General features: G+C 39.7%; 1 protein-coding gene across 1 annotated transcript in view; it reads left to right on the top strand.

Moving 5' to 3' along the window:
* papss1 (3'-phosphoadenosine 5'-phosphosulfate synthase 1) overlaps positions 1-25,679 on the top strand; it is a 60,585-nt gene that overhangs the window by 5,902 nt on the left and 29,004 nt on the right. The window contains exons 2-8 of the mRNA XM_060851598.1: positions 4,241-4,355; positions 8,476-8,711; positions 10,826-10,964; positions 15,220-15,338; positions 18,086-18,199; positions 21,109-21,220; positions 24,573-24,778. Of these exons, the coding sequence (XP_060707581.1) occupies positions 4,241-4,355; positions 8,476-8,711; positions 10,826-10,964; positions 15,220-15,338; positions 18,086-18,199; positions 21,109-21,220; positions 24,573-24,778 (1,041 nt within the window). The remainder of the gene's footprint in view (positions 1-4,240; positions 4,356-8,475; positions 8,712-10,825; positions 10,965-15,219; positions 15,339-18,085; positions 18,200-21,108; positions 21,221-24,572; positions 24,779-25,679) is intronic.

Below are 25,679 nucleotides of genomic sequence, written 5' to 3' on the forward strand. Positions count from 1 at the left end.
TCCAAGAGTTCAGCGACGATCCCTTGTGAAGTTACGGCAACAACCGTTGTTCCCACTGCAAGTTGAATTCGGTTGGATTTCCCCCAAATGAGCAATGTGACTTCTCACCCGTTTCTACTGGTGAACCTAATAGGAATGTCAATTCTTTCCCATGAATGAACTCATTTCAGCTACGTTTATGCCTCTGTACTCCCATCTGTCACTTTACCAGTTGTTTAAGGCTGAATGTAAATGCAGTGCCACCTCAGGGTGAAATCGTGCACGTGTGAAATTAAGAGCATTGCTACAAAGTGAAGAAGTGGCAGCTGGCCAAGCAGACACAATCTGAGTGCAGGCCTCAGAGTATCTAAGTTAGAGTTTAAAGACAACAAATACCCCCGTATGTTGCACTCTGACTTTGAGATCTCTGAGTCCTTGGTGAGCAGAGCTATCGGTGGGTTGGTGACTGCAACAACGATGCCAGTGGCAGGTGACTGCTGAGGGAGTCTAACTTGTTCTAATTGTACATTATTTCCATTGTTTCCATGTACCATTGTGGTTACAAAGGATAAATTGCTCGCTTAATTTGTATCTATTCCTTGGCAATTACTTGTGGATCTTCCCAAAGTTTATTTTCCCATCTTAAATTTGTAAAGTCTGCAGGCTTTGTGACAAATTACATTACACTCAATTTGCTCATCTAACCGGGTGCTCCGGTTTCCTCCCACAATCCAAAGATGTGCGGGGCAGGTGAATTGGCCATGCTAAATTGCCCATAGTGTTAAGTAAGGGGTAAATGTAGGGGTATGGGTGGGTTGCGCTTCGGCGGGTCGGTGTGGACTTGTTGAGCCGAAGGGCCTGTTTCCACACTGTAAGTAATCTAATCTAATCTAATCTAATTGGTATGGACTTTACCTGCACTACTTAAACACTCTTTTCACACCAGTGATATTGCATGTTCCTTCCAGCCAAGAATCTTCATAAATCAGATATTTGTTAATCTGCGTCTCTTATATAGCCATGAGTTGGCTGACCTTGTATCTTCATTATAAACATTGCCTGCTTTATATTTGTTGTGACACTAGTGCATTGCCTCAGTCTATTTGCTTCAACTACCTGTGGCTAACTGATGTTAGAAAAGTCAATGCTTTTCTTTCTTATTGTCTTTGGTTGAAACTGTGAGCTGAGAGTTGAAGGTGACTATGATAGGTTGCTTTGGTATTTATTTGATAAGACCTGAGGAAATTAATTGTAGGTTGATTCTTGTTCAGAGAGGACAGTAGATGTTTCGGCATTGGAGATGCATTATGCATCTGGCAAATAACAGGGACCGTCATGCAGGCCAGTGACAATAGTCCAACAAAGTGTATGTTTGGAAAATTATGGGAATTTAGTGAATACTCATCAGAGCCTTTTTTTTATTGATGGTGTTTTCAGAAATCAAAAAAGATATGTTCTTACCCAGTGCTACTACGTATCTTTGAAACTGCTTAAGTGAGAAACTGCCTGTTACATCTTTTTCTCAAATTATCTCTCAATTTATCCCTTAACAGTGTGTGTCTATATGAACGTGGATCAGAATCAAAAAGGATTGGATTAAATCATATGCTTGAATTATCTTTTTGTTTATCTTGGCCCAGTTAATGCCAAGAAAAAGTTAATTATTTTTGTTTATGCTATAAGCTTGATGTTTCTATCAGTTACTCAAATCTGGTTAGGAACCATTGGGTCAATTTTTTTCTTTATTTATTTGTGTGGTGTGGGTGTTGCTGGTTGGCCGCCATCTTATTGCCCATCCCTAGTTGCCCTTGGTCATTGAATACTTCAAATTTACTGTGTTACAAATACAAGGATGGGGAGACTGATTTGAATTGGTTGTCTGTCTCTGTATCGTAACACTAGAAATGTTAAAAAAAAGTACCAAATTAAAAGAGAATTTATAATTGTCCAAAGATCAGAAATTAGAGGTAACATTAAAAAGAGCAAAAGTTGACCCAAGGTTGGAGAAAACTTAAAGTTCGAGATAAAGCTAGCCAAAAGTATAACAGCAAATTGACTGTCTACAAATATTTAAAGGAGAACATATTACAGTGAGATTGGAGATTTAATATTGGAAAGTAAGGAAATGACAGATGAATTCAATAGTATTTTGCATCAGACTAAACTGTAGAGGATACATGTAACATCCCAGAGGCAGGGTTAAATCAAGAATTGGATGGAAGGGGGGAACTCAGGAAAATCACAGTCATGAGAAATAATCTTGAGTAAATTGTTGGGGCAGTGGGATGATGTTGCTTGGGTCCTGATGGACTTCATCCTTGTGTCTTTTTTTTAAAAAAAGTGTCAAATGAGAAAGTGGCGAGATTCAGGAATGCTCCAATTGCATTGAAAGGTAGCAAAAATGTATTTCATTAATAATAATAATAACTTGTATCTGAATAAGTTCAAGATAACCTGACAGAGTCAACATGGTTTTGTGGAAGTGAAAATATGTTTGACCAAGTTATCAGAGTTCTTTGAGAAGGTAATGTGCTCTGGATAAAGGGACATTGGTGAATGTACTGTAGTTAGATTTGTTAAGACATTTGATAAGGGGTCCCATCAAAGATTATTACAGAAAGTAAATATTCATTGTGTAGGGGTTACATATTGACGTGATAGGTTGGCTGGCTGACTTGATGCCGGGAATAGGCATTAATGGATTGTTTTCTGGTTGCAAAAATATATCAAGTGATGTGCCACAGGGATTGATGCTGGGAGCCCGTGTTTACAATTTACATAAATGATTGGACGTAGTACCTGATGGTATGATGTACGTTGTCCATTTGGGCAGTGAGGTTAAATAGCATATCTAAATGATGTGAGGTTGCAGACCCCTGAGATGCCAGAGCATCTGGGGTATCCTCATGCATTGCAAAAGGTCAATTACAGGTAAAGCAGGAAATTAGGAAAGCCAGTAGAACGTTACTTATGGCAAGGAGAATTGAATTAGGAAAAAGTAGGACAGTTATTCTTCAGTTAGACAGGGCAGTGGTGAGACTGATCTGGAGTACTCTGCACAGTACTAGGCACCTTATTCTCAGGAACGATGTAAATACAGTGGTGGTATTTCAAAATAGGTTTACCATAAAATGCCTGGAATGAGGGGCTGGCTGACAGCTGGACAAGCTATGCTTGTATTCACAGAAGTTTGAGAGAAAGAGGTGACCTGATTAAAACATACATAAACTGAGGATGTTTCCCCTTCACTCGAATTTAGAACTTGGGTCGCTGACTCAAAAAGCGAGATGAGGCAAAGTGTTTTGTGGAGTGAGCCTTGGGAATTCTTTTCCTCAAAAGGTGGTAGAAGTAGAGACCTTGGATATTTCTTAGGTGGAGCTGGACAGATTATTAAGTAACGGGTACAAGGTTCACAGAGGTAAGTCGGAATGTAGATTCAATGTTAGAATCAGATTAACTATGACCTTTTTGAATAATGGAGCAGGCTTCAAGGGGCTGCATGGCTTGTTTCTCCAATTTGTATTTTTATATGAGTGCTTGGCTATTTTTCTGTCTCCTCTAAATTTGCACAATTCTAATACTCTCTTGAGTTGCTCATATTTTTCACTCTGCAATGAAAATGGTCCTGCCCGAAGACCTGTTGGCCCACCACCCCTGGTCATATTGGTCAAGATTGGCTTCTGTTCCTTTTTGCCTCAAATTTTAAAATTATTGTCCTTTGTGCTTAAATGTGCTCCCATTCCAACACTAACCATATTGATTAACTGTGGTGATGTATCATAGTTGCAGATTAGCATTTTAATTTAGGAATGGATTTTTGGTCTTGATCTACAAGCAGTGAAGTCTGTTTTTAAAAATAAACCATGATTGTTAATTCTGGTCAACAATTCTGAAGGCACCAGTTAGACATGATATAGGTTTGAGTCAATTGCAGGTAGTGTAGATTTTAGCTCAGAATTGTGCCTTTGGCCTGTGTTTATGCTTCTTCCCACTCTACTTCATTTAATCTTAACATCCTAACCTTCTGCTCCTTTGTTCCTCGGTTGCCATCGAACCTTTCCTTAACTGCATCCATGGATTTAACTTGAGTTATCCTATGTGATAGTAAATTCTCGTGGTTTTCTTCTATTAATGCATTCTTTATAGAAGGACAGATTCAGCAGTGAAGAGCCAAGTGTAATATTGTTCATCTGCTGAAATAACTTGGCTGATGCCCCAAATGGTATTTGTTTCTCATTGTTCTGATTTGTGTATTTTACAGGGTAAACAGAGAGCAACCAACGTAACCTTCCAGGCACACCATGTCAGCAGAAACAAACGTGGGCAGGTTGTGGGAACCAGAGGTGGTTTCCGTGGCTGCACTGTCTGGCTTACAGGTAACATTGCCTTATTCTTAAATGCTATCAGGGTTTTGTATTCTGAGCAAAATATGATCATCACAGCTTGCTTCACTCTCAATGCAGTGGAAGATTATTCCTACTCTCCTCCACACTAACCTCCTCACTGACCTCCTTCCATGCTTAACTCTCAAGTCACTCTGTCTCAAAATTTTCTGTTCCATCCTGTCAAGATCTTGGTCCTGCTAGTTCAACATTCTTGTCATGCTGGGATACCTTTGGTCCATATCCACCTTCCATCTATTTCAAATTATTTGCCTCTGTTTCAAATCCTCACCCTTTTTTCACGGCCTTGTTTACCTCCTGTCCTGTGTTCCTCAAACTCTGCCTTGTTTACGCTCATCTTCCCCTGGACCTGAGCTCTTTATTCCCTACCTTGTGTACATCTCCCTCCTTCCTTGGTTCCTCTTTTGATGTTGGAGATTTACATTTATCCTCATCCCTGCGACTTCCTCCAGAAACGCCTTCTCTGAACCAGATTATTTGCCCATTCAGTTTGACAGTTCACTTCACCCCCACCTCTGATACCTTTTGTTTGGATGTATTCATGTGAAGCCCTTTCGAAGTGTTAACAGCGCAAATCAAAATAGATTTATTACAACATATCCTTTTTTGTGTTTCTCATAGACGATGCATCAAGCATTGATTAAATTAGTTTTGTATACAAGCTTGTGTTGTGGGCATCGCTGGCAAAGTGGCATTTATAGTCTCTGTCAATTTGTCTTGAAACGGTCATTATGTGTCATATCGAACCACTGTAATTTGACATATGATTACTCTGCTTAGCTGCTTGGTCTGTGCAGTTGAGTTACCTACATAATGGTCATATTAAAGTTGCATATAGCTCAAACCACTTAGACAGCACTATTCCTGTCCTAATACTACAAGTTCTCTTTTGTTTTAATTCCAACCTGACATCCTCTTCAGCTTATACCAGCTTTTTATTTCTTGATTTTAAAAACTGAATTAAAATTCACAACATCATAGTTGGATTTGAACTTGCATTCTTTGGATTTTTATTTTGTTCACGGGGTGTGTGCATCGTTAGCAAGGTCAACGCTCATTGTTCCTTCCTCATTGCCCAGAGTGTGGTTGAGAATCATTGCTGTTGGTCCAGTAGTCTAGACCAGGCAAGATTTTCTTCTTAACGAATATTAATGAGCCAGCTGGATTTTTATAACGATTGACAGTGATAGCATGGTCAGCATTAGGCTAGCTTTTAATTCCAGGTTTTTTGATTGAATTCAAATGCCATGGTGGGATTCTGTGTCCCCAAAACATTAGTCTGGGGTTCTGGATTACTAGTTTAGTATCAGAATTACTTCATCGCTGTCGTCTCTAAAAGCAATAATGTCTATTCTACCTGCTTAGTGCACATCGTGATGTAGCTTTGATGTAGGAATTAGTACAATTTGTTGTCTAAGCAAGCCCTTTTGTTTCTTGATTTGCTTAGCAATTGTGTGTGTGGGCAAGCACAGCGAGGGAGGAGACACGGTGCAAAAAATGAAGATGTAAGAAATTGTTTATTTCTACTTGTTTACGCTCATTTTCCTGGAGTTTTGACTGCGTTTGATCTTTAGACTTCTAGCATGTAAAAATAGAGTAAATATAAATCACAAATCTGTTTTGCCAAAAGGGGAAGAGTGAATTTTTTTAACATAAAAGTTACAATTTTCTGTTTAGGTTTTCAGAGTAGAATTCAATAGCAGAAAATTGAGCAGTTTGGCCACACCAGTATAAAAATAACTACAAAGTTTAGAAGGGACTCACCAGTTGTTAGCTGTTAGTCAGAGTTCCACGCAGTCACTGCTGCATCAGAGTCTGTGATCTCAAAACTTTGGCTGGCAGTCCCACTGGGAGTTGAGGCCCTACATATGTTCACTCCCTGGTGCTGTGCTTTCCTTCTGACTTCACAAAGTAGCAGTATGTGACTAAGAACTAGGAGTGTAGCTGCTTGGTGGATTCCAGGCCTAACACCATGTGAGTGGGAAGAGAAGCTATTACAAATGATTGTTTGGCCACAGTTAGACAGGTAAGATTGGTTAGTACAGGTACACAATCCTTTACCCAAAATCCTTTGGGCCAGTTGTGTTTTGGATTTTGGAATTTTTTGGATTTCAGAATAAATGACATTTTCACAATGGAAAAAAAAACTTACTGAACAGCAGCCCCACATGTGACTACAACAAGAGTTGAGATACAATTGACACCCGCCAGTGCTGGGCCACACCGCCACGTCACATCTGAGTGACGTGGGTCAAGTGGGTATGGAGTTGGGTCACCTGTTCGCACGCCAAACAACCTTGTTATGCAGAAAAAAATCCTCACAAGGAAACTTTGGATTTTGAGTCTTTTCAGATTTCGGGTAAAGGATTGTGTATCTGTATTACCGAGCTGTATGGCTACTGACAAGTGGCGTAGGAGAGTGGTGTGGTCAACTTTGTCCAAGTCTGCAGACCGTTTGACACACATAAGGAGGGAAAGTTTACCATGGTCACAGTTGGCAAGAGCTGTTTCAGTGTTGTGGCTGAATTGTTGTATGGACAGGAGGCCTGATTGGAGAAAATTGGGTGGAAAGCAGCAACATGTTCAAACTTCTCAGAAGAAAATGATATTGGAAGTTGAGCTGTTTGCAAGGGGTGGTGACTCAGATTAGATTGGATTAGATTCCTTACAGTGTTGAAACAGGCCCTTCGGCCCAACAAGTCCACACTGACCCTCCGAAGAGTAACCCACCCAGACCTGTTTCCCTCTGACTAATGTACGTAACACTTTGGGCAATTTAGCGTGGCCGATTCACTTGACCTGCACATCTTTTGGATTGTGGGAGGAAACCGGAGTACACGGGGAGAATGTGCAAACTCCACACAGACCTAGCCTAAGGGCTGGAATTGAACCTGGGTCCTTGGCGCTATGAGGCAGCAGTGCTAACCACTGAGCCACCATGCCGCCACCATTAGTAGTGCTGTCCCATAGCATCTGGGACCCAGGTTCAGGTATACCTTCGGACGATTGTATGTGTTGGGTTTGCATTCTCCCTGTATTTGTGTGGGTTTGTTCAAGGTTTCCTCTCACAGTCTAAAGATGTATAGATTAGGTGGATTGGCCATGCTAAATTGCCCCATAGCGTCCAAGGGTGTGCAGGATTATCCATGGGATAGGTGGGACTGGGTGGGATACTCTTTATATTGTTGGTGTGGACTCGATGGGCTGGATGGTCTCCTTCCATGCTGATTCATCATTCTATGATAGTAGGATCAATGATAGGTTTATTGAGGAAATGTTTGATGATGGAGTTAAGGGGATGGCATCTGAGAAGTTAACGATATCCGTTAACATGGGAGTCAGGATAGGATCTCGTAGAGTTTGGTCAGAATAGACTCGGGTGCTGAAGATAGAAGAGATGAGATTAGAGAGAGCCGTAGAAGGAGGTAGGTTGGAACCTCTAAAGATGGGAAAGTAATTTTTGCCCTGTGAAAGTTCTGGAAGCAGATGCATGAAAAGGCCATAGGATCTTTTACTTGCTATTGGGGAGGGCGGTTTAAGAAGACAGGTATTGTGGTGAAGCAGAGAATTCAGGATTATATTTTCACTCTTTGATGATTTTTGTTTAATGGTGGAAGCATATAACCCAGTATGGTCCATTTTCTAGGTCAAGGTTTTCCCAAATGGGAGTGCGAGATCAGAGGCAGTCATCATGGAGTTTAGAATAAGTTACGATATCGGTACTCCTGCTATAACCAGCCCTTGGTCTCTCGATTCCCACTGAGAGGTTGTGACATTTTTCAAGCTTCGAAATGGGGATGCAGTAGGGACAGTTTGGGTAACATAGTCTGTGTGGACCATTGATGGTGGTGGGTATTTAAACTTCTTTTTCAGTAAATATCTTATTGTTTGAGGATTGATTAGGATGCAAGTCACCTTCATCTTGAATAGTGTCATGGGATAGTTTGAGTCCTTAGGAAGGCTTCTGTTTAATTTTGCTCCTGAAGGTTCACCAAGAGAGTCTAGCTTGACATCCTGTTCATAGAATGTTTGCTGAAAATAGTTCCATTTAAATTTGCTTTGCTTATTATGATTTTGTGGTGACATTTAACAGGTCTGTCCGGAGCTGGTAAAACTACAGTTAGTATGGCATTGGAAGAATACTTGGTTTGCCATGGCATACCCTGCTACACATTGGATGGAGACAACATTCGGCACGGTCTCAACAAAAACTTAGGTTTTAGCCCAGGGGACCGCGAGGAGAACATTCGACGTATTGCAGAAGTAGCCAAGCTGTTTGCAGATGCTGGACTTGTGTGCCTTGCCAGTTTTATTTCTCCTTACACAAAGGTACTTAACTGTTCTCTCTCTACATGAAGTACATGGGATGCTTTCTTATATTATGAATAATATGCAAGTACAATTGGGGCAGTCAACATTTCTTCTCAATGTAACAGGCATCACTCACATTATCGTCAACACTCACCTCCAAAGTTTTACTCTATATTAAAATTCTTGTGAAGGTGTACACTTGTAATTTATCCATACTTAACATTGTAAGTGCCAATTTTAATGTTTATTATGCAAACCCTGTTTATCAGCAGTCACCTTGAACATTATTATAAGCTCTGGTCATTAGATGGTGTGGACAAGAGAGTTTTTCAGGCCTTGATCCATTTGCCATCCTGCATGTAAAATTTTTAAGAAAAGACTTATTCACCGATTGACTGTGGGCACTTTACCAGTTTTTAAAACTGTACTTGATAATTATTGTGTTAGAGTCTAGCGTATTGTGTTTTATGGAATTTAACTCGTATGCTTCTTGATACCTAGGTATTCTCTAAGCCATTACTTCACAAGCATTATTTAGAATACCATTAAACCCCAGTTAAGGCAGTTCTACAGCTCTTAAAAGTACATTTGTAAGCATCAGATGCTGAAAGTACTGTTGAATTAAAATTTGCTTATAGCGGTAGAAGTGAAACTTTTTCACAATTTGACACAGTGGTAAGTTAAATGATGTAATGGTACATGATTGTCTGAAATTATTTTTTCATTACAATGCAACCTCGAAGAATCAGGTTTTAAGCAGACTTCCTGCATATTCTGCCTGTCTTATTTTATGGCTCTTTTAGAGGCTCATTAACAAAATATGAAGTATACTTACTTTTAACTTAAGTGTATTAAGTTATTCATGCTTTATATTCTTGAGTATATTCAGAATTTTTTTTGCTACTTCTGTAACTCTGTACCATCAATCCAATACTTCCTTTTGGCCCATCCTTTTCCCTTTTTGCGAACTTCGCATTGTTGTCTAAAATACAGCTGTCCAACTCTTGCCTGTGTCCTATCTTGCACTAGACATTGTTTTGACTATCTTTGAGTTGTTGCTCTATTTTTCCAGAACAAAATCTTCGGTGAGCCTTGGAGTGAATAAGGCCATCACTTTTCTTTTGCTGTTGCTGTCTTGCCACTGACTCATTTTGTTACCCCAGTTGTTCATTTAAGTTGAACCATGCTATTCAAAATCCTGATGCCTTGTTTGACTGAGTTTCAAGCCTGCCCAATGTGCAAGTCCTCATCCACTCTCACCTCCAATCCATTGGTGCTCTTTCGCCCTTTGCAAGCTTCTGAATGTTCAAACTGCAACTGCCCATCTTTCCTTCTGTTTTAAACACTGTCATCCTGTCACCTCTTATTATTGCCAAACACTCACTTTCTATCTCAAACTTTTATTTCTCTTCATCCCTCCTCCAACTTCGTATCTTCCCACTCTTCCTGTCATCTCCCCATCCATTCCCCTGTACTCAAGTCTTTTGCCTGTAGTCTTCTGTGAGTTTCCTCAGCCAGTTTGAAGGAAAGCCTTCAGCTCTCTCGACAGTAGTCAGTAAAACATGCTGTTTTAACCCCTTGCACCTTTCCTCTGTCTTACAGGTTTTGAGGCACACTTCCTGTTTGTCCATGGCTGGAAGTGCCATTCCTTGTCACAATTCAATTTGTGATTTGTTATTGGACCCTTTTTTATTCAGGAAAGATAGGTTTGTGTAAAATCTAAGCTTTTCAAACTTGTTAGGGAATGCACACTATACAGTGTATATGAATGCAGCTTGTGTAAATCATCATGTGGGAGCTGATTTCTAGATCTCAGTTAGAATATCAGAGCGAGACCAGGCTTCTCTTGAAAGGAGCAGGGCATCTTGATCTACTTTGTGCATAAATCAGCGACTGGTTCTTGTCTAAGAGCCAGAGTGACTCTGTCAAAGTGCCCTTCTAGAATAGAAGATATGAAATCTGGCGTAGAGGTTGAGAGAATGTGTAATTGATAAAACAACAAAATGACCTGAAGGCAGTTTATTTTGCTATTCTCTCTCCACCAATGTTTTATAAAACTGTGTCAGGATATCTCATAGTTGGGTGAACATTGCTGATGTTATCTTTTAATTGTAAACTTTCACTGTTGGTAGGATCGGCAGAATGGCAGAAGTATTCATGAAGGTGCCGGCCTGCCCTTTTTTGAAATATTTGTTGATGCCCCTCTGCATGTCTGCGAGGAAAGAGATGTGAAGGGACTGTACAAAAAGGCCAGAGCTGGTGAGATAAAAGGTAAATATGAGAGATTACAAAGGGCATCTGAGGGCAGGGGACACATGAACCTCATGTAACAAATGCATACAGCACAAAAGGCTTCTTGTCACTGTTAGTTTATTCCTTTCAACAATACCAGCTATTCCCTGTCAGCACTAAAGGCCATTTGGCCCCTGTATGTGTGTTAGCTCTTTGAAAGAACAAACTCTCCCCTGTCCCCATGACCCTGCAATTATTTGCTTTTATACAGAAAATAGGAAGGGTAAGCCATTTGACATCTCAAGCCTGCTCCATCATTCAATATGATTATGGTTGATCATCCAACTCTTCTTGCTTTTTCCCCATAGCCTTTGACCCCTTTAGCCCAAAGAGCTGTGTCTAATTCCATTTTAAACTCAACTGCCTGCTGTGACAGAATACCAGAGGCTCACCAAGTTCCCTGGGTAGAGAAATTTTTTTCTTGTCTCAGTCCTAAATGGCCTAAACCCATGTCCATAGACTGAGACCCTGAGTGCTGAACTATCTGGTCATTGGGAGCATCCTACTACTATCCTGTCTAGTCCACTGAATTATTGTCTTAACCAGTCCAGTCCCTCTTTTGCCAAGTTATTTTACCAGTTGTCCTAAGTCTCTTTCCATCAGATTATTGACTTGCTTGCCAGTGGAAGCAGTTCTCCCTATTTGATCTACCATGACTCTTCGTAATTTTAAACACACATATTAAACCTCCTTTGATCTTTTCATCGGTTAAGATTTAAAGTGTATTTTTAAAATCTTCAAGATCCATTCATAATCAAGTGGCTTGTGACAGTCACCAAAGGTTTGGTATGCATTAAATTATCAATGAGTAAGAAATTCAGATGTGTTAACGAGAAGCTTAACACCACATAGTTATGATTGGATTGGATTGGATAAGGTTCCCTACAGTCTGGAAACAGGCCTTTTGGCCCAACAAGTCCACACCCATCCTATAATTGCCCCTAACTAATGGACCTAGCTCTATGGGCAATTTAGAATGGCCCATTCACCTGACCTGCATATCTTCGGAACTGTAGGAGGAAAACGGAACACCCGGAGGAAACCCACGCAGACACAGGGAGAATGTGCAGACTCCACACAGACAGTCGCCAGAGGCTGGAATTGAATCTGGGTCCCTGGTGCTGTGAGACAGCAGTGATACCCACTGAGCCACTGTGCTGCCCAAGTTATCTGGGCATTCATGTCAATTGCCTGTGTGTAAGTTGCCTGCTGTAATTATGCATGAAATAACAACAGCACTTCCAAAAACTATTGAGGAAATGATGAGTCACCATTTTAAATGCTGATTTCTTTTTTCCTCTCCCTCTTTCTCTGGATTATATTACATAATCTAAGAACTTGCTTAGTTTGAGATTCATTGTGAAAGAACCGCCTCACAATCAGTTTCCGACCACAGCCAGAGTCTTGACGTTCTTGTTCCTAACAAGGGTTTGAGTGTGACCGCTCGCTGCTGGAAGTCTGCGGTGGACTAAATCGTTATGGGAGCTTAGTTTACAAAACAGTGAGCATCTTTCTGGTGGGAAAGTTAGACTTTGTAGAGCTTGGTGGCAGTCTGAAAATTTAAACTGTCATGAGCTCCTCGATATAAAATATCAAATTGGTATTGCTCTTGTTTCATTCACTTTGCTAAAATATTTGTCAACCCATTGTCATATATAAATGATGGGCCCAAGTGATCTGCAGCTCTGTGTAATTTTTTTAACCAAACCTTGAAATTATAAAGGGAAAAATATCTCTTATATATGGGTGGCATGGTGGCTCAGTGGTTAGCACTACTGCTTCACGGTGCAAAGGACCTGGGTTCAATTCCACTCTCAGGCTACTGTCTGTCTGTGTAGAGTTTGCACATTCTCCCTCTGGGCTTCCTCTGGATGCAATAGTTTCCACCCACAGTCTAAAGATATGCAAGTTAGGTGGATTGGCCAATCTAAAATGCCCATAGTGTCAAAGGATCGACAAGCTAGGTGGATTAGCCATGGGAACTGCAAGTTTACAGGGATAGGGTAAGGGATGGCTCCGAGTGTTTTGCTCTTTGGACTTGATGGGCCAAATGGCCTGCTTCCATTATTATCACAAGATGTCTCTAAGTGCTTTACAGCCAATGAAGTACTTATACAGTTTAATTATTCCAAATAATGTGCATGTAAACTTACACAGTCTCCCCTGAGCAAGTAATATAACATTTTATGTTGATTTGACGATTAAAATATTGACCAGGAAATTGGGAGCAACTTCCCTGTTGTTCAATGAAATCTTTTGCATCCACACAACAGGTCTTAACTTAATATCTCACCTGAAAGATCGCACTTTGAAAAATGCTGTACCCTCTTTGTATTACACTGAGTGTCACCCTTGACTTTGGTGCTCAGATTCTGGAGTGGGAGTTGAACCTGGAACTTTGAGATTCTCAGGCAGAGAGAGCTTAATGACAAGGCCACAAGTAACACGCGCAGACTGGATAACATGAGTTAAGTTCCTTTAGTTAAGTTACAGATATAGATATAAACTTCTTATTTGCTACATTCAATGGCATTAGACTGTGTAATGAAAAGTACAGTGTACATTTTAAGATTTTGTAAAAGGGTAGACCGTCACTCTTGAATGTATAACCAAACTTTTCCTTCCTCATGTTACGTTCCCTCACACCAAACAGGCATATTACTGACCCCCTAAACCCTGCTTTAGTTAGTTAATAGGCCATATGCTAAAGTTCCCAGTTAAGGATGTATCCTGATTTATTTTTCCTCTGCTTCCCTGGAGTGATGAATTGTGCCTGTTCAGAGGCTAAAAAATTAATGCTGAATTATTTCAGTTATGGCAATTTGATTGGTAAATAATTTGCTTGTTTGGACTTCTAGTATTTTTGTGTCTTTATATCTTCAATTTTGAAAGTATTTTGGTCTTATTGATTAAAAAGGAACATTAATTTGTGGGAGAATTGTTTTTTCAAAATTCAGTCAAGATCTCCAGCGCATAGCAATTATTTTAATTTAAAATGGGTGCAAGATTTAACTAGTTAGCAATTATTACAAGTAATAGTGAAAGTGGGTAAGGATAACAGTAAGTGAGAAATTCTCCCGTCACGTTTATCGACTTAACCAGCAAACCTGCATTACCTGTGTATTTGGTTCTCCAGAATCTGAAGTCGTCATTTCTGTTTCAAGAACAGCTTCTTCCCTGCTGTTGCAGGACTGCTGAATGGACCTCTCCAACTTCAAATAATGTTGAGCTGGCTAACGTTTACCTTGCTTTGCGCATCTCCTGTGCAGTTATAACCTTGTACGTCTCACTCTGTCTAAGCACACTGTGATCTGTGTGTCCTTGTTTGCTGTGATCTGCTGGTACTGCTTGCAAAACAAAACTTTTCACTGTACTGAAGTACATGTGACTACAATAAATCAAATCAAATAAATCTATGTCAGATGTTTTTTGATAATTCTCAAGTGAGGGTGTTTAACCACAAGTTCATTGTTTAAATGTTTTTTATTTGGAGTTTCCCCTTCGGTTTCTGTTCATTTCTTTTGTTGGAGTCGGGATCTGTTGGCGTCAGATATTTCCCACGTCTTGCCCAGGTGCCCTCCCTAACCTGCTTGTATCAGCTGGGTGAGCTGGGAAATATCTCACGTGATTAGATTAGATTACTTAGTGTGGAAACAGGCCCTTCGGCCCAACAAGTCCACCCCAACTAGCCGAATCACAACCCACCCACACCCATTCCCCTACATTTATCCCTTCACCTAACACTGCGGGCAATTTAGCATGGCCACTTCACCTAACCTGCACATTTTTGGACTGTGGGAGGAAACTGGAGCACCCGGAGGAAACCCACGCAGACACACAGAGAATGTGCAAACTCCACACAGACAGTTGCCTGAGGCGAGTATTGAACCCGGGTCTCTGGCGCTGTGAGGCAGCAGTGCTAACCACTGTGCCACCCATGCCCGTGCTGCTGATACCGATTCTACATATGTCTGTGCATGCTGGTTGAAAAATAGTCGGCAGCAGGAATGTTGCTTGAAGAATTTCCTTCAGTTTCATTTGATCTTTCTATTCAGGAGCAAGGAAAGGGAAGTAGTCCACTTCTAGCTTAGACTGGTAATTCTGGAATTGCCTAACTCACCTCACACTAATCATTTTAGTTTAAAAATGCTTTATTAAGCAAGTAGCAAAAATCTTCCATTATGAATTTTTGCAGGTAATTTTTAAGGAACATAATGTCTTTATTGCCTTACAGGATTCACTGGTATTGACTCAGAGTACGAGAAGCCCGAAGCTCCTGAACTAGTATTGAAGACCGATGTCTGTTCTGTGAATGAATGTGTCCAGCAAGTGATTGAACTGCTTCAAGAACGAGTAAGGATTCAACTGCGTTTTGAGTTGCACTACCTTTTATATTGGGTTTATTAGGGTTACTAGGACTAGTGAGTCAGACATCAAAGTTGAACACCAGCTGTGGCCACTCCAGGATAAAGCAAGGAAACCCAACTGCACCTGAAACCAGGTGTAAGGCAGAAGCAAAATATATTATAATCTCTCAGCTGATCAGGCAGCAACTGTGGAGAGAACAATAGAGTTAATTTAAAGATCCTTTCTGGTCAGGTGAAACGTTAACTCTTTCTCACTTGAGTTGCTGCTTTTTTAGCCCAAGGTAGTTTCAGTGACCAGAATAGCGTTACCACAAAAGAATGGTGACTAACTAGATCCCTACTTTGTATAAGGTTAAGCACCTGCCAGTACAAACTCTCAGGGAATAACGCTTTCTGGAGAAAGTGACATCAGTGTAAAGCTTTTTTAAAAGATTCATTCTTTGGATTGTAAGTCACTGGTAAAATTGACATTTGTCCATACTAAGCTGCCCAAAATTATGATGCTGGGCCGTTTTTTGAACTGTTGTTTTTAAAACGTATATATATTCTGGTAGAGAGTGTGCCTTTCACAATTTTGTGATTTATCCCAAGGCTTTTGTGGGTTCAGGTGCCATTCAGTGGATTTGAGCATATAACCTAGAGTAATACTCCATAGGTATACTGAGAAATGCTGCAGACAAATGGTCACATTTCTTACACTTACAACAGTTGCTACACTTCACAAAGAAAAGTACTTGAGTAGCTATAAAGTTGCTTTAGTTTGCCCTTTGGAAGTATATAGTGATACATAAATGCAGTTCATTTCCTTGCTAGACAAAAGGAAAGACTGGTTACACTGTAGAAACAGCTGAAGAGCATCATATACCGTAAGGCTCTGTAGCAGTATCATGTTTTTTTAGAACATGACATTGAGTATACAAAATCAAATATAGCCCATTTAACCTATATATCGAGTTCAGCCATTCTCATTAGATCACTGCTGTTCTATACCTCATTCCACTAACTTTGATCCATATTGCTTGATACCCACATCCCTAATTGTTTTTGTTTTCTGTCTACTTAGTTTAGTCGAAGTATCTTTTCATTTTTTTTGAGTGACCATGGAAGTGTGTTATTTTTGAGAAAGCAGCAAAGGTTTAACAGACTGATTGATTTGTGGGATGGCATGACTGATGTGTGAAGAGAGACTGGATCAGTTAGGATTATATCCACTGGGGTTTAGGTGGAGGAGGAAGGGGAGGAGACCTGTAAAATTCTAACACATCTAGACAGGATGAATGCAGGAAAGATGTTCCTGATGACCGAGGAGACCAGAACCAAGCGTCACGGTCGAAGGATATGGGCTAGACCATTTAGGGATGAGATGAAAAATGTCTTCACCCAGCGAGTGGCTGGTGTCTGGAATTCTTTTCCACAGAAAGTAATTGGAACCAAAGTTTTGAATGTTTTCAAGAAGGAAATAGATATAGTTCTTGAGGCTAAGGGAATCAAAGGGGATAGGGCAAAACTAGGAGCAGGCTGGAGGGCTGAATTATCTCCTTGTGTGTGACATGCGAGTAATGTGCGATATAAACTTCTGAATTTCTGAGAGACTTTCAGGAAGCTGTACTCAATATCTATATGAATGAAAACTTAAAATTCCATTTGACCCAACATCTGTTTTATTTTGGGGAGGAGGGCAGAGAGCAGAGGAAGAGTGCACCAGATTTCCTGTATTCCTTTATGTGGAAAAACATGCTCATTGATTTTTCTCATGAGTGCTTTGGCTCTTAATTGTAAGATTATGCCCATTGTTCCACTCTGTCTTCTCTTCCCTTTTACACTCCTACTCCTGCAACCTTGGGAAATCATTTCTCTGTATTTTCTATCAACATCTCCACTAGATCATCTTTGGTCATTCTGAATTCTCAAAATAGCTGACCTATGGTAGGAACGAGCAGAATCTTTTTCCCCCTTGACAATATGGAATTTCTGACCACTTTCAGAGAAGTATTTCTGGGACTACTTCTGCAATCAGTATAGAGACCCGAAAAGGGAAGGTGGAAACTTAGAAGCAAATACTCAAGCCTGCTCGAGTATGATTTACAAAGTGTTTGTTTCAGCAAAGTGGTGAAGTCATTACAGTCTCTCATATATCTGGCTATCATCGCTTGTGAAGATATTTATTTTGTTAGCTAACAACACTAGAACGGAAGAACTCCTGTGTCTACACCTACAGGATAACAAAGTGTCCTTAGCTTGTGGCTCACCATCCAGACCCCCAAAATGAGCTTTATTTTTAAAGTGATATTTGAAACAGATGTTTTAAATAAAGCTCTTCATGGAGGTCTGTGTGGTTGTGATTTTCTCGTATCCGTTGAGGTTGACCATGAATTTGGCTATGGTTTTTAGAGTAATCGTTTTTGCGTACCCACCTTAATTGAAGTTTAAGCACCTCCCTCCACAGACCTTTTGTGAGTTATCGTTCATTCCATAAATGAAAGAAGCTCCTTTAATCCTTTATTTGTAATAACATTATTTAATTAACTCTGCAATTCTTTGATTTTCATTCATTTTAAGCATATTGCTTTTATTAATTATGAACACAAGATGGCAGTACAGTACCAAGTTTTTTTTCTAAATCTTCACTGTACCTCCTGTACAAAATGTTCTTAAGCGTTCATTGCTGTGTATTAGTTCAGTTTTTTGCATTAAACCAATAGTCCAATGTTTTGACTATGTTGTTTCACATAGGACATTGTCCCTGTTGATTCTTACGCTGAAATAAAAGAACTCTTTGTCCCAGAAAATAAACTTGATCTCGCCAGAGCTGATGCAGACACTTTGCCAACCTTGGAAATTAATAAGGTATGGACGTTTTCTTCTCTTACCTCTTGTAAGTGATTTAACTTGTCGTGTGGCACAGCGCAGGCATGGCAAAACTGGTAGTATTCTTACTTCACAGTCAGCAGGTGAAGGGTTTCAGCTCAAGGCCCAGACAGACTTCGAGTTTGGAAATGTCACTGTTTAGTTGAACTGCTAATCTGAGACCTATTAACTAATGAAAGTGCATGTGAAAGATCCTGAAGCAGTATTTGAACAGAGTTATTCTCATGACCAATGTTCACCCCTCAGTTTGTAGAAATGAAGCATCCATTACTGCACCTCACTTGTCTGTCATTCACTTAGTGAACTTTGAATGAAAAGTATTATATAAATAGAAATATTTCACATTGGAAAGAATGATGTTGGATTTGCTATAGGTACATTTTAAGCATGTTTAAATTATAGCTGTATTCAGTCCAATTCCAAAAACTTAGGTCATATTGTGTATCATTCATTGTCCTTAAGAAATCAATCTGATGTTTGTGCAATTTTATTTTTACAAATGTTTAATTGAAAGCAGCATGAACTTTATGGATTTTAGTAAATAATCCTGCACATGACAAGTTGCAAGTTAAACTGGGGAAGGTAGTATAATCACTGAGAGAGCCTGGTTGAACAGTAGCACTTTCACCCCTTTGTCAGGGGGTTGTATATTGAGGGCTCCCATCAGGGACCTGAGCACATCATGAAAGCTGATCCTCCTTTCCAGTGACGAGGGTGTGCTGCACTGTTGAACTCGCCATCATGGATGGATGTAAGAGATTACACAGCACTGCTTGAAGAAAACAACGAAATTATCTCGGGTGGCCTGGCTGATATTGAACCCTTAACTTTCGATGAATCAGCTGACCATGTTGAAGTTTGTGAGACCTGACTGCTGCATTTCCAAAGGAACATGAGCAGCTGTACCCAAAAGCTGGTACTGCCATGTTGGGCTGAATGGCCACTTTCTGGCCTATATCTTTTCTATGGCTCATTGTTGTGCAGCGAAAAGCACTTTATGCACTATATAAATATTTTTTTCACTGAAACGGAAGACTACTTCTCAATTTACATGTTGTGTTAAGCTGTATTTGGGGAAGCTTGTTGAGTATAAACACATTTTACATCATAATCATAGTACAGTAAGCCTAGATGATACAGTTTGTGAAATTAATGTGCATTTTGCCAGAGGCATTAAACAGCTTAAAGAGATTGCCAATGTAGTACTACAGTGCAATAAGTACTCATGCAAAAATCATCAAAACTGTTTTCTGTTGCATTCTTAAACAAAATATGAATCAAGTATTGAAGGGGAGAATTTGTCATGGCTCCTGTGAAAACTGCTCACAACCCAAGGTTTAGTGTGGAGGGGAGGCTGAAATACTTTGATACTTTGAAATACTTGTTTCACCATCCTCCAATACCTCAACCTTCAAAATCTCAAAAGATTTGTTGCCTTAACTAAACCAGGGAAGCCTGGATGTTAGAAAACTGAATAGTTTAATAGTGCTGTTGCAGTTCCCAGATGATGTGAATTTTTTCAGTACCTTTCAATGTAAAACCATGAAAGCTTTGTGTCCTGATTGTGCTACTGTAGATAAGTTGCCCTTTTGCCAGTTAAATTGTGCTCATGGAGTAAGGGCATTTTTTTAAAAAAGTAAGAACAGTTTAGGATTTGTTGTATTTTGTTAATTGTGTAATTATATATTTATGTCCCTGCACGTGGCTGGGATAATGAGATTGAAAAATAACAAAGATGTTGAAGACAAATATACATCCATGTAATTTCACGAATATCTCTGTGGCTTTTGTAGACCGTTGCTTTTTCAATAAATGTTCCTCCCTCCCTTCCTTCCCCTCCCGCCCATCTCTCTCTCTGTCTCTCTCTCTGTCTCTCTCTCTGTCTCTCTCTCTGTCTCTCTCTCTGTCTCTCTCTCTGTGTCTCTCTCTGTGTCTCTCTCTGTGTCTCTCTCTGTCTCTCTCTCTGTCTCTCTTGCTCTCTCTCTTCCCAATACTCCCATTCTAGCCCTCCCCCCACCCCAGCCACTCCAGGGAAGGTGCCTAATTTTATGTCCCTTCAGAGAATTGGGGTCTGCAACTCATTTAAGTTACAGAAAATAACAAGTGTGTTGGAGCCTGTCTTGGTGACTCCCAGACTGAACCACTGCTGCTGCTGCTGCCATTGGTTATTCTCTCCCTGTACTTTGCCAATGACTAGTGTTTTAAATTAGTAACGGCTAGGAGCAGATTCACTAACAGATGAGCTAGTATACTTTACATATATACCCTCAAAGAACAAAAGTAAGGAAAAATAAACTTCAATTACTAATAAACCTAATACATTTGATGGTTGTAGAAGTTACTTTAAGGAAAGTTTAGAAAAGCATAAACTGAGTGCTTCTAAATAAGGGTCAAAGTTAGAGGTTTTATTTTGATTAATTGAACATTTTTAACAGAAACATCATTGTCCTTTGGAAACTCTTGAGTTGCAGTTTGCTGCTTCTAGGCTACTGCAGTAATGTCTCTTATAATGATTGTCTCCTCATTGGGTATGTTGGCAGCCAGTCAGAGGTCTACCAAAGAACAAGGACAGACTAGGACTCTGCTGGTTTATCCAGCTGCCAGCAATTATTTCTGGTGTGCTGAATGATCTTTTAAATCAAAACTATGGAGAACATATTACTTAGTTATTTATTCCATTATGTTTGTGTGAATTTACAGTGTATAAACTGGCTGCTGCAGTTGTGTACAGATAATTTACTTTGAATAATTAATTGGCTTTGGGCCACCCTGAGGGTATGGGTAAAGTCTGATGTGCATTGTGCAAAATTTTTGTTGATTAAATAAAGCCATCGAGTTGTTCAAAAGGAGACATTACGTGCTGCCTCTGCCTTTGTTCATTTTTCTAGGTGGATTTGCAGTGGGTGCAGGTACTGGCTGAGGGTTGGGCTACTCCACTCAATGGCTTCATGAGGGAACGCGAATTTTTGCAGTGCCTTCACTTCGGCTGCTTGTTGGATGGTAAGGACCCTGTATAAACCCCTGGGTGAGAGAGGCATTGCATGAAATAGTGTTCAGATGATGAGTATCATCTTTGTCAACTTAAAAAAAAGTTAGTGCTGTCATGTCTTTTTGCCAGTTCTAATTGTTTGCACATGTGAAAGGTTGATGTAAAGCCTGGAACATCACTCATGGTAAGTGGGGAAGGTACATTGTATCCTCTTAGATACAATGTGTAGACCCAGATAAGCTTAATGGAAAGTTTCAGCCTCCTGTGTGGATTAGAAGGTTCAGAGTTTAATAACAGTTAAAGCCAGAATAAAATGTTGCAGCCGCATTCCTTTGTATCAATGTATGATTTTCAATGCAGTAGGAAGGCAATGACAAGTCATGTAGATTATTGAAAGCAATGATAGTAAGTTCATAGCACCAGCAATGTTCTGAAGTTCTTTAAAGAAAGTGGCATTGCATCAGGGTCAAGACAAGTTATGAACTAAATGTATAAATACTTAGCAAATCTGGTTCCATCCAAGGAGAACAAAAGACAGTCCAATACAGCACCAGGCCCTTTGACCCACCGAACTGGGACTGACATGGTGCTTTTTTAAAATTAAAAAGCTGTATCCCTCTCTTCCATGACTACTCTTTTATCTGTTGTTATGGACCAGACCAAACTCCCTCAAAACATATTAAGGTGCTGTAGACCCGAACTTTATTCATACACTATAGTTAAAATATAGATTAAACAAAAATGAAATAATTGGCTTAACTGTAACTCTGTCAAAATACTTAACAAAATAAAACATAATACATTGACTACTAATAATTAAAATTTCAAATATAGTAACATCCCATAAACACACCTTTGGCAAAGGGAACTTCAGTAAAATAGACTGGCTCACATGCAGTTCTAGCAGCAGGAAGAGAACCCCAGTTTTTAGCTATAACAGAGAGATATCAGAGCTTCCAGATCCAGTTAGAAAACCTCAGCATCTGCTATTGAAGACTAAAGCTAAACAGAAAAATCCTGGTTCTGTGGGGGCTTGACCCCACCCATCCCAGCTGCTTCTGTTGTTCCAACTTAAAATCCTCAATGCCACACATGGTGTTTATTGGCTTTGGAGCAGACTGCTCTGCATCTCTGTCTCAACCTTTCTTCATGAAATAACCTGCACAAAATACAGGAATGGAGATGCCGCTGTTGGAGTGGGGTGTACAACGTTAAAAATCGCACAATACTAGGTTATAGTTCAACAGGTTTATTTGGAAGCACTAGCTTTCAGAGCGCTGCTCCTTCATCAGGTGGTTATGTAGTATAAGATTGTAAGGCACAGAATTTATAGCATAAGTTTATAGTCTGATGTAACTGAAATTATATATTGAAAAAGACCCGATTGTTTGTTAAGTCTAAAAGCTGAGCAACTTAACAAACAAACTAGGTATTTTCAATATATAATTTCAGTTACATCTCACTGTTGCTATAAATTCTGTGTCTTACGATCTTATACTCCACAACCACCTGATGAAGCAGTAGCACTTCGAAAGAAAACCTGTAGGACTATAGCCTGGTTAACTTAGGACAAAATACACCTCTAATAAGCCATAGTATCATCACACTGTCAAGATGCTTCTTAAACATTGCTTTTGTATCTGCTTCTACTACTTCCTCTGGCAGTGCATTCCAAGCAGTTACCACCATCTGTGCAAACAAAAATCCCAATATCTACTTTAAACTTACCCCCTTTTACCTTAAACTTATGTCCCTTAATAATTGTCATTTCTGCCTGGGAAATATACTCTACAACTATCCATTCTATTTGTTTTTCTTAAAACTTTTTAAGTTTCTATCAGGTTACCTCTTAGTCTCTAACGTTCAAATGGAAATCTCTCCACATAGCTGCAAACTAGACAATGTTGTGGTAAACATTTTCTGTACCCTCTCCAAAGCCTCCACATCTTTCTGGTAGTGTGGTGAACAGAACTATATGTAGCGTAACTAAACTTCTGTACAGCTGAGGATAGAAACTAAATGAAATTTAAGGTCAGAGACGTTTATTATTTCCACCATTTGCAGTAGTTAACTTTTCTAGATATTTTCTAACCAACCTCTTTTGGAAGTTTTGTCACCCACCTCTGGAGCAGATTCCCTTTAAATATCTACATTTTCCAACTTCTCTCCATTTAAGAAATACCCATTTGTTTTTCCTACCAAAGTGGGTAATCTACATTTTTCTGATTGATTCTATCCTTAGTTTACTGCAAAAAAGCAACTTATACACAATATCCTCCAAAGTGCATTGCTGATTCCTTTGACACATGGTATGCAAAAGTCTTTTCATTGTGCCTCCTTTCTGATCCCAACTGAGTTCCACATATTCTATGGATCATTGGTTTAAAGACTGTCGCCACATTTGCTTTGCTTGTCCACTGTATTAAAAAGCCAATATCAAAACTGAAAGTGTGAAGCTGTTTGATTGCCATGAAAACGCAGTTCATTCAGTAAGTCCATTAGGAAATCTGTTATCCTTACCTGACGTGGTCTATATTTAACTCCAGAATGGTTTGCTCTTAACTGCCCTCAGTGGTAACCAAACAAACTCTCTAATTTGAATCAAAGCCAGAATATTTAGCAGTACATGCCAACCTCACCAGCAATAGTGACATCTTGCAAATGAGTCCGTTTTAGACTTCATGTTCTGAATTGTTGAGTTCAAAGTGAAACTGAGTGTTAACACTCAATAGGATTGCACCTTCCAGGTGATGTCTGAACTTGTCATTGCTTCCTATTTTCTTGTAAAGTTTGGTAAAGACTGATCTGCGGTTTCTTTTTGCCTTCAAAGCTCATGTGATCAATAATCAAAGTATGGTAGAGGGTGACCCTTTACATAAAACATGATGGGGCTAATATTTGCCATCATGTTTGGAATACTTCAGAAGAGTTTACAATAGCTCAGTAAACAGCCCCACAGCAGAGGTGATGCATCCGATCTTGTCCTTTTTCACTCCGGTCCTAGGGAATGTTCCAGAATGCCATATGTGACACATTAAATTCTGGTAATGGTGGTGATGAACATAGGAATCCCAACTTTAATCTCAGCAAAACTGCCAACCAGCTCACTCCAACAGAAGCTTGATTCTTTATAAACTCTTATTCTGGGATGGGAAACATACTTTCAAGGCTTTGTATTGATAGGGATGTGATGTGGAAGATATTGGTACACCCAATGCAGGAAGATCTCGTGAAGTAGACTAGCTATTTGAATTTTTCATTTTTTTAGTTATGTCTATACCCAGTGCAATCTCTTGTTTAAGGTGTAAATTATGTATAATTTCCTTTCATGCTCTTATTGCTGTTTTGCCTTGTGTATTGCAGGAGGTCTCATTAACTTGTCAGTGCCAATTGTGCTGACAGCAACAAATGAAGACAAAGAGCGACTGGATGGCTGCACTGCCTTTACTCTGGTGTACAACGGACAGCGGGTGGCTATCCTTCGCAATCCGGAATTCTACGAGCATAGGAAAGAGGAACGTTGTGCACGTCAGTGGGGAACAACTTGCAAAGAGCATCCTTACATTAAGGTTTTGCTGAAAACATCTTTTCCTTTAAGATCTGTGCGGCATTCATTTAGGACCTTAGATAGTGTAGAGGAGAGGGACCTTGGGGTTTAAAGTCTTTGACTTTTGCCTCACATAGACAGGTTGGTTAAAAAGGACATTTGGTACACTTACCTTCATTGCTCAGTCCTTTGAGTATAAGAGTTGGGAAGTTGAATACTGTGTCCAGTTCTGGTCACCCAGTTATAGGAAAGATATTATTGAGCCGCAAATGGTTCAGAAAGATTTCCCAGGATGATGTTTTTCTATAGCTCTGCCCGCTGGTCAGCTGTGAGTCACTGATTTAATTTAAAATATCAGGGATTCTAATAACTCACTACAGATGTTCTTTATGGCCACCATACAGAGGAGTGTAGACCTACCCATCTATGGACCTGATGTATGACAATGACTTGCTTTGTAGTTTCAGTAATCTTCGTTGATTTTCAAAGTTATTTTTCAATCACTTAGAAATATAACCATTTTCCTTTTGGAATTTTGAAGGCATCCGCGCAGTTATCTGCAATAATTTTCAGCTGGCATTTCCTATACATTACTGAAGTTTTATTAGGGTGACGTACCAGTTTTCAGTTTTTTAAAATTATACAGCAAGTTGTAAATTTCTCAGTTGATGCTGGAAAACTTGGAAAACTCAAGATCAACGGAGAGCAAAACACAGTTACCATTTCAAATTTGAGACTGTCCAACAGAACATCTAAAGGTGAACAGGTCACAAGCAGGCACAGGGCTGGGGACAAGGAATCGGGGAATGAAAAGGAGGACTGGAAGGATGGAGGTGATTGAATGACAGAAGTGGTGATGCCAAGCAAAAGGTGCTGATAATGAGAGAAACAAATAATGTGCTCAGAGGCTGTGCCAGCATTGA

This window comes from Hemiscyllium ocellatum, chromosome 36, assembly GCF_020745735.1.
Source record: "Hemiscyllium ocellatum isolate sHemOce1 chromosome 36, sHemOce1.pat.X.cur, whole genome shotgun sequence".
NCBI lineage: Eukaryota > Metazoa > Chordata > Chondrichthyes > Orectolobiformes > Hemiscylliidae > Hemiscyllium > Hemiscyllium ocellatum.